This window comes from Gobio gobio, assembly GCF_949357685.1.
Source record: "Gobio gobio genome assembly, chromosome: 18".
Lineage (NCBI taxonomy): Eukaryota > Metazoa > Chordata > Actinopteri > Cypriniformes > Gobionidae > Gobio > Gobio gobio.
The window spans coordinates 6035874-6054845 of record NC_137111.1 but is presented as its reverse complement, the minus strand read 5'-3'; the positions used below and the strand labels follow the sequence as shown (position 1 = coordinate 6054845).

At 40.6% G+C, this 18972-nt stretch overlaps 1 protein-coding gene across 2 annotated transcripts in view; it reads left to right on the top strand.

The window, feature by feature from the left end:
- Positions 1-18972, top strand: part of rab23 (RAB23, member RAS oncogene family) — a 28187-nt gene that overhangs the window by 5001 nt on the left and 4214 nt on the right. For both annotated transcript variants that reach the window (XM_079842871.1, XM_079842872.1), the window contains exons 2-6: positions 3657-3889; positions 15188-15273; positions 15362-15518; positions 17732-17814; positions 17891-17983. In XM_079842871.1, coding sequence (XP_079698997.1) covers positions 3735-3889; positions 15188-15273; positions 15362-15518; positions 17732-17814; positions 17891-17983 — 574 coding nt within the window. In that variant the 5' untranslated portion in view covers positions 3657-3734. The remainder of the gene's footprint in view (positions 1-3656; positions 3890-15187; positions 15274-15361; positions 15519-17731; positions 17815-17890; positions 17984-18972) is intronic.

Sequence of the window (18972 nt, the reverse complement as noted above, 5' to 3'; positions counted from 1 at the left end):
AGCATGCATTAAATTATAAATGTATTATTTTTTTCTTGTTAGATTGTTTAAAATTGATTGATTGAGGGATACTAAGAAGGTTGATGTCTAACTTTAAAAAAATAATGGAGGGGAGGAGGAGGGGAGTGAACGACGTCCTGGGTCGCTAAAGACCCAAGGTATGCATTTAAGGGTCAATATCTCACAAGGATTTGTTTTGAACTACTTTTGTACTCTTTTGCGATTCTTTGAATTTAATTTGAGTAGCTTGTAATACCATGGTAAAAACATGGTGATGGATTGTACTTTGATATGAGTTGTATACTCAATGTTTTTGCCACTTTCTATTAGTGTAATAAGCAAAGTACGGTACAGATTAGGGCTGTGCGATATTGATGAAAAATGCGATATCCTTGTTAAATAATGCGATACGATATTGCTTTAAGTGTGTAAAATCTATTTAAATTATATTTAAAAAATTTTTTTTTAAAACAGAATGATATCATTTGTGTGTTTCACATTCTTTCTGGGAAAAGGAAGCATTGACAGTTCGAGTGTGTAACAAGACATGAAAAAAGAACGGCTTGTGCGCACGTTTCGGTGTGTGTGTCAGACAGCGCGAGACTGCAAGGAGTTGTTTTTCGCAAGTTATTGCGTTTAATAACTCTTTTTAACGTCAAGCAAGTCACATAAGTTACAGTCGTGTGCTCAGTCTATTCTCTGCTAAATGTGTCGACCTAAAACATACACTTTTCACAATGTTGAAGTAGCCTATTAAAATCATTCAGATATTGCGTGCCCTTGCGATATGTACAATTGCGATATTTCGATATATTGTGCAGCCCTAGTACAGATCTCTAAAATGGACACATGAAGTCCTGTGTACGGCGTTGTGTGATGATGTTTGTAATCTGACCACTAACAACAGAATCTCCTGAAGTTTTGGTGCTTGTAGAGAGTCATACATTTATATTTTAGGGTGTTTTTCCACCTGCCATATACAGCCACTCTCTCTGTGTGTGTGTGTGCGCACTTTGTATACCACGCAGACTTCCTTGGTTACGTGGATCTCAGTGCCATGGCAGTAACACAGCCCTTCAGAGTCATAAACACCTGTCAAGACACAACACAGCGATACATCTTTTGTTCTGAAAGCCGATCTAAACGACAAGAAGGAAATCTGTAATCTTCAATATGATCTATAAACTATTGTACTCTAAAGTATTAGAAGTCCAGCTAAATATAACAGATATATAGGGTTTAATTTAGTCCGTATGCGTGCAGTGTCTTTGTGAAAGCATGTCCTGTGGAGATGAGTGCTGGTGTGGAGACTCATGGATCTGGCTATTGTTGTGTCAGGTTGGGCTGTATTCAGTTACCCTGGAGAAACGTGGGAGGCCTTGCTAGCGTAACCCGATATGTAAGCGGCAGTCTTGCTGCTATCTATCCAGCATTCTTGGATTGCATTTTAGCGTTCACGTTCAAGACTCCTGCTGTGGACAAAACCAGTGTTGGGGGAAACGCTTTACAAGTAACTTGAGTTACGTAATATTACTTTTTCCAAGTAACTAGTAAAGTAACGCATTACTTTTCAAATTTACAACAAAATATCTGAGTTACTTTTTCAAAAAAGTAACGCAAATTACTTTTTCACATTAATTTGACTGACAGCTCTCCTGCCCCCATGTTGAGAAAAATAAGTGCAGAGGCGTGTGTGTGTGTGTGTGTGTGTGTGAACATGATGGTTATTGTAGTTCTAGACTAAATGTGAGCATTTATTTATCTCACTTGCACAATAAAGATTCTGTCCTCCTCAAAATGAATAAAATCAGTCAAATGCAAAATCAGAGTACTATGCAAACCTCCAATAATGTTAAATAAAACAACAATTTTTATGCATAATCTACCTTTTATATTTAATTTACCAATGTCTTGCTGCTGACCTTTGATGATGAAAATTACTAGATTTGTAGTTTATATTGGTAAAACTTTTTTCTCCTGCATCCTATTCTACCATTATCCAGAGCTGCGCCCTCTACTGTTCATGCGTGAATTAGCATTTTTACCTCAGCCTGGGGCTTATTATTTACATTTTGGTATGAAGAGGTCTTTACCGTTGCACAAAAATATAACTTTTTTTGTTATAAAAAAACAACAAAAACAAGCCCAGCCCAGGTGAGAAAAAGTAACGCAAAAGTAACGTAACGCATTGCTTTTCTTAAAAAGTAACTAAGTAACTCAATTAGTTACTTTTTAAGGGAGTAACGCAATATTGTAATGCATTACTTTTCAAAGTAACTTTCCCCAACACTGGACAAAACTATTGTGTGCGTCCCAGTTTGCCTACTACGCCCTAAAAGTACAGTTTTAGCAGAATAGCTTTGGGACAAACTACGTTACGTCTTAATTTAAATTTCTACTATCAGAGAGAAACATGCTAGCACGTTGATCTGCCAGACGTGGGTTTTTAATGCGGATACTCCTCCTCATGATGCATTTAAACATTAATGAGCAAAAATATCTTTACAAAAGTTCACAATGCTGTTGCAGATGAAATATAATGTGGATAACATTGAATAAACTTCTTTTCATCAGGTTAGATACTGATTATTAATCACTCAAACCCCTTTATCTAAACCTCTACTTAACTTTCAGTCTCGCACATCCGCCATGTTTGTAGTTTTTTTTAACAATTTGTATTCATGCTTGTAGTTTAATTGAATTCTCGTGCAACGAGCAAGGGGTTGTGGGTAATATTAGCCGTTAGATATAGTGTGCATGGATATTAAAAGTGTGGGCCTGTCCAAATATCCACACTTCTTCTGTTTACTTGCATGACGTATTTCCTGTATTTGGCCCTAGTGTTCGAGTGGGTAATTTTAATATATTAATATTAGGGCTGTCAAAAGATTAATCGCAATTAATCGCATCCAAAATAAAAGTTTGTGTTTACATAATATGTGTGTGTACTCTGTTAATTATTATTTATATATAAATACACACACATTCATGTATATATTTAAATATTTGCATGTATATACATTTATATAATCTATAATATATATAAATATAAATGTTTTATATATAAAAAATATTTTTTTTCTTAAATATATACATGCTTGTGTGTGTTTTTATATATAAATAATAATTAACAGAGTACACACACATATATTATGTAAACACAAACTTTATTTTGGATGCGATTAATCGCGATTAATCTTTTGACAGCCCTAGTATTTCTACATTATGGTGGCATTTGTTGTGCTTCCTTCAGTTTATGCTGATTTCATTCATATATCTTTGCATTAGCCTGTATTAATCACAATCACCACTGAGAATAATAGAAATGAACCGCACTTAAAGTCCAAATACATTACAGTAAGGAAATTCTGAGGGCGAATGCTTATTTATGCTTCTAAATCACAGTGAATGAATCTTAATGGTTGGACCATGAAACATCATGATGTGGGACACGGACAGCAGGCTTACTCAATGGAGAAAGTGGGCCATGGCTGACCCAAAAGAATACATCATGACCATTTACTCATGATGCAGGATTACGTCTGCTTTTGGGGTTTATATTATGTTGTGTTTTGCATCCTGCCAGCAAAAGTATGTTTAAGTAACCCTGATGCGTGGGATTATAACTGATCTCTTCAATTACTGTCCTAATCCAGGCTAGAGTTGAGAAGATCCTACAGCAGCAGCAGCACTAAAGCGGGCCGAGTGAAGTGAGAGCCCACACAGATCCAGCCATGCTGGAGGAGGACATGGAAGTGGCCATCAAGGTGGTGGTGGTGGGGAATGGAGCGGTCGGGAAGTCCAGCATGATTCAGAGATACTGCAAGGGCATCTTCACCAAAGACTACAAAAAGACCATCGGGGTGGACTTTCTGGAAAGACAGATCATGTAAGCATGCTTCTACGCTTCAGTCAGGTCGCTTTGAGTTCTCATGCACAGCTTTTGGTTTCTGTGTTTGAACACAATTGCTGTTGCAGATGTGCAAATGCAGATTTTCAACCTGCTTTTTTATTCATTGCAAAAAAATGCTTTTCTTTTTCGAGTAAACATTGTTCATTTACATACACTACCGGCAACATAACAACACTGCAAAAAATGCTTTTCTTACTTAGTATTTTTGTCTTGTTTTCAGTCCAAATATAAAAAACAATCTTACATTAAGAAGCATTTACCATACAAGGAAAAGTTTTTGTCTTGTTTTGGGGGGGAATAACTCCAAATACTCCAAATAACTCCAAATTAATTGAGTTAAAGTTATTGATTAAAATAAGACAGTGGGGTAAGCAAAATAATCTTAATTCAAACAGAAAACAAGATTATTTTGCTTACCCCAAACTAGAGATTGCTTATTTTAAGCGAAAACTCCCCCAAAACCCCCAAAACAAGACAAAAACTTTTGCTTGTCTAGTAAATGCTTCTTAATGCTTATCAATTTTGTTGATATTTGGACTGAAAACAAGACAAAAATACTAAGTAAGAAAAGCATTTTTTGCAGTGTTGTAACGATGCCGGTAGTGTATGTAAATGAACAATGTTTACTCGTTCTCCATGTTACCTAGACCGAGAAATTCACGTTTATTAGTCAGCAAAAGTCTTTTGACAGCTTTGACAGGGCTTTAATGAAAATTGCAGATTATTCTTCCTCATGTTTGTATCTAAGGGTGCGTTCACATCTCTAGTTCGGTTCATTTGGTCCGAACCAAGGGCAAACAATTATACATTGTAGCATTTTTCAGCTTTTTTGGTTCCTTTTCACCACACTGATTGCTTTGGTCCGAACCAGTTGAAACGAACCAAAATGCAGTCACATGACAACATCCACATCACTCATTGGCCATGGCGTATTTCCTAAACTGCTGGTTTTGTCTCTGGCCATAATCTATTACATTGTTTGTAGACACCACAATATGCAAACAATATGTTTCTATAATGAAGCGATGCGGATGCGGCTTGAAAACAACGCTCTAATGCACTGCAAATGTCACTTAAGCGGAGATCGCGCTGTTTGGAGTTTTCCAAAGTTGGGACCTAATATGGTCATCAGACCAAATTTCTATGAGGCTCCGCATCTCCTCACGGCTCCAACTTTGTCCGCGAGCTGCCATGCTAAAGTGCAAACAGTCAACAAACACTTCCTCATCCCATAAAGCACAGCTCAGCTGACTACGGCAGCTGGATTAGTCCAAAAATGATCAGTACTTTTTGCAGTTGGGTCTGTTTGAGGTCGGATCACGTTCTCACCACAGACGAACCGCTCCAGAGTTGGTTTGAAAGCGAGGTCTCCACCTCTTCAAGAAGCTCTCGTACGCTTGTTTGGTCCGCTTTTGGTGCGCACCCGAGTGCGATTGCTGCTTTCACACCCGACCAAACGGGAAAACGAACTCTAGTACGAATCAGCTGAACTAAATGAGGCGGGTGTGAAAGCACCCTAAGGGTGCTCCGATAAGGATTTTTGGAGCCGATCATCAATCACAGGAAGAAGTATCTGCCGATTTGAAGCCTTCTTTATATCATGTAGGATTATTTATAGGGATGCTCCAATCAGGACTTTTACAGACATTCATTCAGGCCCTGAATTTCATTTTTGAAAATCCCCCCCTTAGGTGACTCTTCTGGGGGTCACCATTTTTTAATTTGAGGGCGAAGGGGGCCATTTTTTTAGACACTTATCAAAAACAAAAATTGTTGCACAATAGCTTACACACAGCACAAGCCTGAATTCACAAAAAACAGAATTCATAAAGTAAACAATCGGTAATAAAATAAGAACATATAAACAATTTACAAACAGTAGCACAAATAAATCAAGTGAAGTGACACATATTTTGAAGTGGAATTTGTGCTCTGCATTTAACCCATCCAAGTGCACACACACACACACACCGTGAACACACACACAGAGCAGTGGGCTGGTTATTCACTCCCCCCACCGACAATTCCTGCCGGGCCTGAGACTCGAACCCGCAACCTTCGGGTTATTAGTCCGACTCTTTAACCATTAGGCTATGACTGCCCCACGACTAAATCAAATAATTCTTCAGTCAAAAAGAAATGAAGTTTTTTGAGGAAAACATTCCAGGATTTTTCTCCCCATCATAGACTTCAATGGCAACCAAAATGCTGAAGGTCCAAATCAATGTAGTTTCAAAGGAAGGGCTTCAGAGGCTCTGCCTGATCCCAGATGAGGAGTAGGGTCTGATCTAGACAAACCATCAGACATTGTGATGCTGCGTGACATTGTTCTCAAGCTGTTTTATTGACGTCTTTCCGCCGTTGAAACACTGATTGGGCGATTACACCACATATGATATGTTTCAGTTGTAATGAATCCTCAATATACCTTCAGATGTTCATTCATGTTTATTCTTTGACTATGACGAGATGATCGCGTTCACTCGCGCGCCGAACTGACGTGCTTATACAGTGATCTGTCACGTCACAAAGAGCGTCAAAACGGCATTTATCGTCTGAATTTCGTGATAAAATGGACAGAATATTTAATATGTTCATGTGGGAACTCGGATTGAAGTTCCGCGCTTAAAACAAGCCTGTTAACTGTTAAAGATTGCATTCGGAACTAGGGATGCAAATTATCGATTAATTCATTAATCGATAGTTGATTGACCTTATCTAACGATTAACTGAAAAGAGGCTGTTTTCCTGAGAATGTAAATTTCTCACAGTATCAATAGTGTCTTTAACATAAAAAAGCTAAATATTGCTTATATACTGAATAAAAATGCTTATATTGCTCAATTGATGTTTTATTGTAACAGTTGGGATACAGTACAGATAATGGCATTTATGTAGTTTAACAAAATAAATGATGCATAGAAAATTAAAATGCATAAAAAATAATTGTGCACTGGCTCACCTGTTGAATGTGAAACATTAAGCAACATAAAATCAATTTTAAATAAAAATCTATATGGGTAGGCTTAGCCTACACTATGTTAAGCCTACATATAATAATCTATCTGGTAAAAAACTTGAACATTAGCAGCAGCACTTATAATCCCCCTTGGTCTGAGAAAGGTAACAGTAAGATTACTAGACCTGGAAACTTCAAATATAGAACAGAGCCACATTAGCCGCGGCTAACTGTGTTTTTAGCTCAGCCTTCTTGTTTTTGTAGCGTGCTTCCAAGTGAGTAGTTATGGTCGCTCAAGAAGGGATATTATATCCTTGTTCCATGAAGTGTATTAACTCCCGAAATCCCTTACTATCAGTGGTGCTAACTGGCATCATATCTTTTTCGATCATGCCGCAAATCCATCCCTCCCCTTTCCTGTGGTCACACACTCGCCTTCCCACCACAGCAGCGATTGTAGGTTGTGAAGGCAACAGACTTCCTCCCTGCAACACGGCTGCATGCAAGTTAAGAAGGTGGTATCTTAGCGAACTCGCAGAGCTGTTGTACTTAATCGTAGTACCGCAAAGTTTACAATAGGCGTCTTTGTCATCATTAATTAATTTGAAATGCTCCCACACTCACTCCGTTTTGACCGCCTCATGTTTGGTTTCTTTTTTGCCGCCTCAAGTTTGTGTCTGATCTCTCGCCGCCCGTGTTGTGAACTTCTGTTGTTTCTTGAAGTAGAGACCAGGAAAACTTGGATAGGTTTTTCAGCAGGATTCTTTATGGAGAAAAACGTGCTGTCTTTCCGCTGAGGTTCCAAGTCTGACTAAAGCCAGTTGAACATTGTATTTTATATACATTTCAAGGGGAGGGATTATACAGCAGGGGAGGAGACATAGGAAAATAGGGACACACCCCAAACATTCCTGTCTCATCAGCCGTAATTCAATCAGCATAACAGTGCCATTCAAATGCATAGATGCTAATCCAATCACTCAGGCAGTATTGCTCTAAACTTGTCATGGTAAATAGTCAGGAAGTGCATAAAGACAAAATACTTAATGTCTCAACCACTTGCACAGCCTGACGTAATCTCCTTAGAATTTCCTCATGTTTACTTCTAAATGTAAAACACAAATATAGATAATGTTTTCAGTTATATTCTATTACATTGGAACCTAGATATAACAATGTATAAATTTGTAATCCTACACCCGCGAGAATCTCGTGTCACGTTCGCAATGTTCAATTAACCGACAATGAATTTTATTTAATCGAGTAAATTCTTGTCGACAATTAATCGATTAACTGTTTACATCACTATTCGGAACCGTTCGGTACACGCGAAGCCCTGTACCCAAACGGTTAGCGTGAATGCATCTTACGTCTACTCTTTAAACCGCATTATGGTAAAAATGGAAGACTATGGCAGCAGCTTTCTTTACCTGTACATGATTGCGTTTTGCTTTGAGGGGGTTGAGCGGAACTGATGGCAGTTTCTTTCAGTATTTTCCCTACATTTGGCCTTAAACACGGTGTTTGTTCAGTTTGAAATGCTGACTACAAACACCAGAGGTTTTTCAGATTATCCATCACGCCTCTCTCTCCATATTCACGACTCTTTGCAGCCTTTATCCGCTGCCTACAATGCTCCGGATCTTCACTGAAACCGACAGTAACTCACTCCCACTGAACGTTTACTCTTTGAATTCTTGCACCGGGAACAATGTAAGTCGAGACCATTAAGACTATAAAAGTTTGCTAAGCAGTATTTCCTACTAAAGCAAGGCGGTGTTTGACTCTGGTAAGCGTATCCATAGCAGACTGGTGGGAGTGGCCTTGGACGGCGATATATCCAGTGCATATTCTTCCTACCCGTGTTCATTTTTTCTGTCTTTCTACTGTAGGGGCAGAAAGGCCATTTTGTTTTATTGAAAAAAAAAGGCAATTTTCAGCGGTGATTACCCTTTAAGGCTGGCTGCATTTCTTTGTTGCTCAGTTTTTTCAAATGCAATTTGCATTTTTATCTCTTTTACCTGGAAGAATCCCATTTGTTTATAAATTGAATAATCCAAGAAGACATTTGGAATAGCATACTATCATTACTAATGCATTATTTTGCTGTATGTAAGCCAGTGGGAAACCCCAGTGATCTACTGTGTTTGCCAGAACGTGTAATAAGCAGAGTATATCACACAGGATATGTATCCCACAATGCAAAGCATTCACCTTGACCTGCCAGAACTGCCTTACATTATTTACATGAGAGAATAACAAAGAAAAATGCAGAGTGGGACAAACAAGTCAAGGTCAGGAAAAGTGTCAGGCGAAGCATCATTTCAGTCTTTTTTTATATGTCTGAGCTGTTGTTTTCAGTGTTATTTTGACTTTTTGGGTTTTGTTTTTAACCCTAGACTCGTACTATGAAGCTGTTTTTGCACTGATGTAATCATCATTCCTTTGTTATGAATAATCTGATCATTCAGTGTTGCACCCATCACGTTCTGAATAAAGTCTTTTATTTGTGTTTAATTCACTAGAGTATCTATTATCATGTTATATAAACCAGTTTGAGTTAATCCATCTCAAGTGGACCATTGTAGGTTTTTAAGCACATAAATAAAGAGGCTTTTCCCCAGATTTCTTTCTAGCCGTAGCTCTGCAACCAGTGCAATCTGAAACTCGTTTTTACAGCACTTACTGTAAAACTGCACTCGCGCTTCCTTTAAAGCTAGGGTAGGGAATTTTTTCATAAACACTTTTTGTCAAACTGGTTGAAACTTCAAGGTGGTACGTGTCAAAGTAACATCCACATGGATGGAGGACCCAAGGTTTCCCAGCAGAACATTGCCCACAAGAGCTGCAGTTTTGGAGATGCTCTGACCCAGTCGTCTTGCCATCACAATTTGGCCCTTGTCAAACTCGCTCAAATCCTTACGCTTGCCCATTTTTCCTGCTTCTAACACATCAACTCTGAGGACAAAATGTTCACTTGCTGCCTAATATATCCCACCCACTAACAGGAGATGAAGAGATCATCAGTGTTATTCACTTCACCGGTCATAATGTTATTGTGTGTGTGTGTGTGTGTGTGTGTGTGTGTGTGTGTGTGTGTGTGTGTGTGTGTGTGTGTGTGTGTGTGTGTGTGTGTGTGTGTGTGTGTGTGTGTGTGTGTGTGTGTGTGTGTGTGTGTGTGTGTGTGTGTGTGTGTGTGTGTGTGTGTGTGTGTGTGTGTGTGTGTGTGTGTGTGTGTGTGTGTGTGTGTGTGTGTGTGTGTGTGTGTGTGTGTGTGTGTGTGTGTGTGTGTGTGTGTGTGTGTGTGTGTGTGTGTGTGTACATATACATACACACACACACACACTTGAAATGGACTGACCCGTTTGATATATACTTATTGTAATTTATATAATTCTCACAGTATGTTCAGGATTCCACTTATGCACAGGCTGATTTGGTCACATAAGCAGAAATAAATTACAGTAATTATAGCTCACGCTTGACCCAAGAGTTGATGATTTAAAACTTCTGAAGAAGCACGCTTCCTGTTTGCGTTTAAATATGGAAAATGACAAATAACACACTGTGATGCTCAGGCAACCCCTCGGGAAAAGAAGATCCTCTTGCTTTTTTGCAGTAGATGTGTAGTTCCTGGATCACTGTCTCTTTCCAGCTATATTAACGTGTGACGTCCATCGGCAGGGAATGCCAGAGGAAATCTGCGGTTTACTGTTTCTACACACAAAACGAAACGAGGAACAAATGAGCTCTCAGTGGCTTCATCGGTATCAAAGCTTAGTCAAACTGAGAGCGAAAGCGGTCGCATAAACATACCGCTAACTTACAGGGTTTGTTCACCCAACAATTACAATTAGCCCATGGTTTACTCACCCTTAAGCCATCCTAGGTGTATATGACTTTATTATTTCAGACCAACACAATCTGAGTTAGATATCATGGCTCTTCCAAGCTTTATAATGGGAGTGAATGAGGGTGAAGCCCAAAAAAAGTGCATCCATCCATCATAAAAGTGATCCATACGGCTCCAGGCATTAATAAAGGCCTTCTGAAGTGTAGAAAAATATCCATATTTATAACTTTATCAACTATAATCATAGGATTCCGGTAATGGCCGAACGCAAGTCTAGTTCCGGTGGAAGAGTGACCTCTGACCCGACGCATGATGAGTGATCTCTGACCCGAAACATGATGTATTGATGAACACGAAAGCACAGAGGATAGAGCAAAACAAAATACCGTCTAAAACGAGAATTTTTAAAGAGAAATGTGGGAGGAGCTTGAGTTGTACGAACTGTGAGAGGCGTCGACTTGCACCTGAGCTTACGCTATGGCCACATCCTCATGCGTCAGGTCAGAGGTCACTCGTCAGGTCAGAGGTCACTCATCATTATGGCTGTCACTTTTATGAAAACAATCCTGTTTGATTTTTAAGACAAGTGTTCATTGAATCGATTTTCCACGTCTAAAGACGTTTCCATTTTCAACGGCAAATATAGGCCAATCCATGGACAACTAACAGGCATTAGGATGAACGTAAAGGGAGAGCTTGAGACGCACAAGTCAGCAATATTTCTGATGATTTATTGCCGTGAAGTTTCGTGACAAACAGGAGTGCAACATTCTCGAAAAATAATAAGCAGAGTGGACTGCCATCAACATCACTGCAGGCTTCAACATGGCTGTGTTTACCATTAGAAGTGCCAAACTAATTTTGCCTACATAGGCGATTGTAGCCCATGAAAATAAAACGTAAAATCCACTGATGGACAAGCCCACCTCTAGCGGGTCTAGGTCTTTGTGTTCATCTGGATGATGAAGCTGCCTCTCATAGTTTGATCTACAGTCCAAAACCTGAAGTGCTTTCATATCGATCTCCTCAAGTTATTAGGGCTTCTCGCTTGTCCTCCTTTTTTTTGGCAAAACACCAGTGGCAGCTGATTAAAAACTATAGGAACTTAAAATTGGTGGGAAATTTACGCAACGCCTACTGCACCTTCGGAAATCTTTCTTTTATTTTTCTGCTTGTTTGTGAGTTTTGTTAAATCTATCTTTTTTTATATGTTTAATTCATTTAAAATTAATAGTGTACATATTTGGTTAAAATCGATTCCTTATTTTCCTTTTCGAAACTTGTGTTGGTTGGTCCGATTGATTGTGCAATCGGTTTTCGAACGTAAAGTGACTGATATGCGACGGGTCAGAGGTCACTCGTCATGTGTCAGGTCAGAGGTCATGCGTCGGCTCAGAGATCCCTCGTCATGTGTCGGGTCAGAGGTCATGCGTCGGCTCAGATCCCTCGTCATGTGTCGGGTCAGAGGTCATGCGTCGGCTCAGAGATCCCTCGTCATGTGTCGGGTCAGAGGTCATGCGTCGGCTCAGAGATCCCTCGTCATGTGTCAGGTCAGAGGTCATGCGTCGGCTCAGAGATCCCTCGTCATGTGTCAGGTCAGAGGTCATGCGTCGGCTCAGAGATCCCTCGTCATGTCTCAGGTCAGAGGTCATGCGTCGGCTCAGAGATCCCTCGTCATGTGTCAGGTCAGAGGTCATGCGTCGGCTCAGAGATCCCTCGTCATGTGTCAGGTCAGAGGTCATGCGTCGGCTCAGAGATCCCTCGTCATGTGTCAGGTCAGAGGTCATGCGTCGGCTCAGAGATCCCTCGTCATGTGTCAGGTCAGAGGTCATGCGACGGGTCAGAGGTCACTCGTCATGTGTCAGGTCAGAGGTTATGCGTCGGCTCAGAGATCCCTCGTCATGTGTCAGGTCAGAGGTCATGCGTCGGCTCAGAGATCCCTCGTCATGTGTCAGGTCAGAGGTCATGCGTCGGCTCAGAGATCCCTCGTCATGTGTCAGGTCAGAGGTCATGCGTCGGCTCAGAGATCCCTCGTCATGTGTCGGGTCAGAGGTCATGCGTCGGCTCAGAGATCCCTCGTCATGTGTCGGGTCAGAGGTCATGCGTCGGCTCAGAGATCCCTCGTCATGTCTCAGGTCAGAGGTCATGCGTCGGCTCAGAGATCCCTCGTCATGTGTCAGGTCAGAGGTCATGCGTCGGCTCAGAGATCCCTCGTCATGTGTCAGGTCAGAGGTCATGCGTCGGCTCAGAGATCCCTCGTCATGTGTCAGGTCAGAGGTCATGCGTCGGCTCAGAGATCCCTCGTCATGTGTCAGGTCAGAGGTCATGCGACGGGTCAGAGGTCACTCGTCATGTGTCAGGTCAGAGGTCATGCGTCGGCTCAGAGATCCCTCGTCATGTGTCAGGTCAGAGGTCATGCGTCGGCTCAGAGATCCCTCGTCATGTGTCAGGTCAGAGGTCATGCGTCGGCTCAGAGATCCCTCGTCATGTGTCGGGTCAGAGGTCATGCGTCGGCTCAGAGATCCCTCGTCATGTGTCGGGTCAGAGGTCATGCGTCGGCTCAGAGATCCCTCGTCATGTGTCGGGTCAGAGGTCATGCGTCGGCTCAGAGATCCCTCGTCATGTGTCAGGTCAGAGGTCATGCGTCGGCTCAGAGATCCCTCGTCATGTGTCAGGTCAGAGGTCATGCGTCGGCTCAGAGATCCCTCGTCATGTGTCAGGTCAGAGGTCACTCTTCCACTGGAACTAGACTTGCGTACAGTCGTTACCGGAAGCCTGTGATTATAGTTGATACAGTTATAAAAATGTATATTTTTCTACACTTCAGAAGGCCTTTATTAACTCCTGGAGCCGTATGGATCACTTTTATGATGGATGCACTTTTATGGGCTTCAAAATCTCACCCCTCATTCAGTGCTATTATAAAGCTTGGTAGAGCAATGCAATTTTTTAATATAACTCTGATTGTGTTCGTCTGAAAAAAGAAAGTCATATACACCTAGAATGGCTTGAGGGTGAGCCAACCATGGGACCTTTTAAGACTGTTTCTTAAGAACTAGTCTAACAACAAACAGTTAATTAGGGGTAGCCAGTCTTACTTTTTAGATTAAAATTAGACCCATCTACCTTTTTATGTAACTAACTTTAAAAAAGTTATGACCAGTATTGAAGAAAAACATTAGGGGCCCTATTTTAACGATCTGAAACGCTAGTGTCAAAGCGCGAAGCGCAAGTAACTTTGTGGGCGGGTCTCGGCGCTGTTGCTATTTTCCCGGCGGGATAAATGGCTCTTGCGCCCGGCGCAAATCTAAAATGGGTTGGTCTGAAGTAGCTTCATTATTCATAGGTGTGGTTTGGGCGTAACGTGAATAAACCAATCCGAGCGTCATCCAACATTCCCTGTAAAAGCAGGTGCGCAAGTTCCATTATGGATTGCTATTATTATGGCGTATTTACCAGGCGCACGCCAGGAGCGGTTCACAGCCGAGGAGACTGATGTTCTTGTAAGAGCAGTGAAAGACAGAGAAGTGAAGCTGTAATGTTGTACATTATGGTAAAGGTGATTTCACAGTCTTTTTTTTTTTCAGTCTTTCAGTTTTTTTCAGTTTTTTTCAGTTTTTCATTTTTTTTCCTGGTTCTTGACGGACAAACCAATTTGTCAGATGTCCTTATATACATATATGTCTTGCCACTATTGGGCAAACAGGTCTTATCCTTAATTATTACAATTAGCCTGAATCATTTGTAAGCAAGATTTATGCCTATTTTTTCACATCTTCGTGGCACACCACAATGATTTCCGTCATCTCATGTGTTAATATTTTTTTAGTGTAACAATTTATGATTTGCAAAAATAACTGTTGCATCTGTGTAGATTACATGAGCAAAGTGTATGCGCGTTGTGCACGCTGTACATTATGGTCAAGCATGCGCCCTTAAAATAGCATAATGAACAACGCGCAACGCACTGACTTTAGACTAGGTTTTTTCTGGTCAGTGGCGCAATTGTTTAATGGAACAGCAAAATAGCACCAGGGATTGTTTGCGCCGGAACACGCCTCCTTTTTTGCGCTGAACCGCCCAGGTAGCGCAAGTTCATTCACTAGTTTAGCGACGTGCTTCTGTGGAGGGAAAAGCGCGCTTTGCGCGGGTGCAAAATAGGAATGACACATGCGTCGGTGTACAAAGTCAATTGCGCTGGGTGCAAGATAGGGCCCTAGATGCCTAACTTGTATGACTCCTCAAAGCTGACCACTGATCTCAATCGCAGCTTGACCTGCCAATAAATGTTGTACTCCACCCAATTATTTTGATGTAACTGTTGTGTTTTAAAGACAGTCTATTAATGGACATCTATGGGTCATCTTCCCATTCCACAAATGTTCTTTAAAGTGGAAAAACTTTAAAGTGTAGCTATTAGACTAATGCATATGAATTCTGAGATTGTTTGCATGTGTTCCAGAGTTAACGACGAGGACGTCAGATTGATGTTGTGGGACACGGCAGGACAGGAGGAGTTCGATGCCATCACCAAGGCCTATTACAGAGGTGCGGCTGTGCATGCTGGGATGTTTCTCTTCTTGTGTGTTGTGTTGTGTTGAAGTGTGTGATGTGTGACGTGTGATCGGTCCTGCAGGCGCTCAGGCGTGTGTGCTGGTGTTCTCCACCACCGACAGAGACTCGTTTGAGGCCATCAGCAGCTGGAGGGAGAAAGTGGAGATGGAGGTGGGCGACATTCCCACCGTCCTGGTGCAGAACAAAATCGACCTGCTGGACGACACGGTTATCAAGAAGTAAGAGCTCAATAATGCCCTTTAAAGGGGAGGTTGATTATGATTTCACTTTTGTAACTTTAGTGAGTGTGTGATGTTGCTGTTTGAGCATAAACAACATCTGCAAAGTTACAAAGTTCAAAGCAAAGGGAGATATTTTATTAGAAAGAAATCACTTTCTAAGGACTACAACAAACGGCTGGTAGGGACTACAACAAGCTTATTCGCTGGTTAGTGACATCACTAACCCTAAAATTTACATAAACCCCGCCCCCGGGAACACACAACAAAAGCCATGTTGAGAAGAGGAACAGTTGTTGTAGTCGAGCACATTTGAGAGTCGCTCAAGCTGTCGTCCGTCTTCCACATTTATTGCAATACAGTAAGAACACAAATGCATTTGTAATGAGGTCAACCGCAAAAATAACTCTGCCCACGCCTTTTCAGCCTTAAAGGGTTAGTTAACCCAAAAATGAAAATTCTGTCATTAATTACTCACCCTCATGTCGTTCGACACCCGTCAGACCTCCGTTCATCTTCAGAACACAAATGAAGATATTTTAGTGTAAAGCTGATGCTGAGAAAGGCTTCAGATAGGCCTCCATTGGCATTCAGTACATTTTCACTCCCAAGACCCATAAAAGGCACTTAAAACGTCGTTACAAAGTCCATCTCACCACAGTGGCTCTACAATAATTTTACGATACGACGACAATAGTTTTTGTGCGCAAAAAAAATCAAAATAACACCTTTATCCAGCTTGTTCTTGTCTTCCGTGTGTGCCTCCACGACGCATGCGCGAGAATATGACGCAGCGCCGGCGTTCGGGAATCCATGAAATGCACACTTAAGCCCCATTTTGAGCACTACGCCGAGACCTAAAGCACGATCAATGTAGAATTCAACAGCTGAGATACGCGCGTCTTCCTCTGCTTGTAAACAAATCTCTTCTGGGTCATGTGTCCGAACGCCGGATCTGCGTCATATTCTCGCGCATGCGTCGTGGAGGAACACACACGGAAGACAAGAACAAGTTGGATAAAGGTGTTATTTAGATTTTTTTTTTTTTTCGCACAAAAACTATTGCAGTCGCATCGTAAAATTATTGTTGAGCCACTGTGGTGAGATGGACTTTGTAACAACGTTTTAAGTGCCTTTTATGGGTCTTGGGAGTGTAAATGTACTGAATGCCAATGGAGGCCTATCTGAAGCCTTTCTCAGCATCAGCTTTACACTAAAATATCTTCATTTGTGTCTGAAGATGAACGGAGGTCTTACGGGTGTCGAACGACATGAGGGTGAGTAATTAATGACAGAATTTTCATTTTTGGGTGAACTAACCCTTTCATTTTTGTCTTTCTGATAAGTAGTAGTTTTTTAACGGCAAGAGAGGGTTTGCACAAAGTTCAAAGCAAAGGGAGATATTTTATCTTACAGAAATCGCTTTTTAAAGACTACAACAAACGTCTGATAGGGACTACAACGAGCTTATTCGCTAAATTTTACCTAAACCCCGCCCCCGGGAACACACAACAAAGGGGGAGAGGCCATGTTGGGCTGCGTTAGAGAAAAGGAAGAGTTGTTCTAGCACATTTGTGAGTCTGCTCAAGCGGTCGCGTCTGTCTTTTCACATTTATTGCAATACAGTACGAACACAAACGCAATAGCATGTCATAAAGCGAGATGACAACATAAGTTATAACCGTAATTAAACTAAACTATCCCTGTTCTCTCTTCATCAGCAGATATTCTCTGGCTCATCTCACAACAGTTCACACACCAGCGGTTTATAGATTATCATGACAGATTATGCTAATCGATGACTTGATGATAGTTAACTCATAAATTCATCAACCATCCCTTCAGAAGCGTCCTGTCTCATTCTACATGTGGTCACTTCTTCTTGAGTCTCTCCATCATTGTCCAACTCCGGTTTGAACATAAAAGACTGAACAGTTATTTTCAGTGCGTGAGGTAATCGGAGCTGCTTTTGAAGCTCCGCCCTCTTCCTGAAAGGGGTCGGGGAGTAGCAGCTCATTTGCATTTAAAGGGACACACACAAAAACTGCACCTTTTTGCTCACCCTCGAAAAGCTACAATTTTATCATGCTATAAAAAATGATCCGTGTGGTATTTTGAGCTAAAACTTCACATACACACTCTGGGGACATCAGACTTATTTTACATCCTGTAAAAAGAGACTGATGTGAAAAACCTTTGTGTTGTTTCTTCAGTGAAGAGGCCGAAGGTCTTGCTAAGAGGCTGAAGTTGAGATTCTATCGCACATCAGTGAAGGAAGATCTCAACGTCAATGAAGGTGAGTGATGACGCTTTTCAGTTCACAAAACTGTGCTTTACGGACGATATAAAATAACACTTTTTATTTGTTGTAGTTTTTAAGTATCTGGCTGACAAATATCTGCAGCGACTCAAGCAGCAGTCAGCAGAGGAGAGCGAGGTTGTTCACACATCCAGCAATAAAATAGGTAAGACTGAACTTCTGTGTGACATTACTTTATCTACTCCACATGAACTGTTATCATTTACATGCGTGGAGCGTCTCAAACTCAATCTCTGCATATGCTGAGAGTTTGTGTTGATTATAACGTTCATCTGGGAGTGCAATGTGCGCCATTTCATCAGATTTGTAAAGTAAATAATTTATAAACCTACGCCAACACTGGAGAATTCGTCAATATGTTTCTAAATATGCCAACTGTTCATCACGATAAAAGTTGAAACACTTGCTCTGGGTTTTCACGTTTTGATTGGCCACATGTTCTTGTGCTGGAAATTACAGCAGCTGTAGCATTTCTGTCATAAAGAATATCCAAATATTAAAGATTAAGTAAACATTTGAGTTAAATGTAATTTGGCCAATATTAAACAAGGATTTGATCTTTGACGCTGTTGCGCCCTCTGCAGACATTTGTTATAAAACAATATACATAAGATGATTAGTTTATATTATGTATTTTAACAATGTTGTTTTATAAAACCATATTTTATTTGATTTTGAACCAAATATTATTGCCTCATTGTTATTATATACATATTTGAAGTAATTTTAAAGGCTTAGATTTTTGCTTATTACCACAAAAATATCAAATTACCAAACGAATTGTTAGTGACAGCCCTAAAATTAATACTTTTATTCAGGAAGGACGCATTCGATTGATCAAACGTCACAGTAAAACGTTTATAATGATACAGACAATTTCTATTTCAAATAAATGCTGATCTTTTGAACTTTCTATAAATCAAAGAAAACAAAGTATCACACTTTCCACAAAGATATGAAGCAGCTCTACTGTATTCATCACTGATAATAATCATGTTCATAATCAAATGTTTCTTGAGTAAATCCTCATATCTGAATGATTTATGAAGGATCATGTGACACTGAAGACTGGAGTAATGATGATGCATTCAGCTTTGATCACAGGAATAAATTATACTTTAATATATATATTAG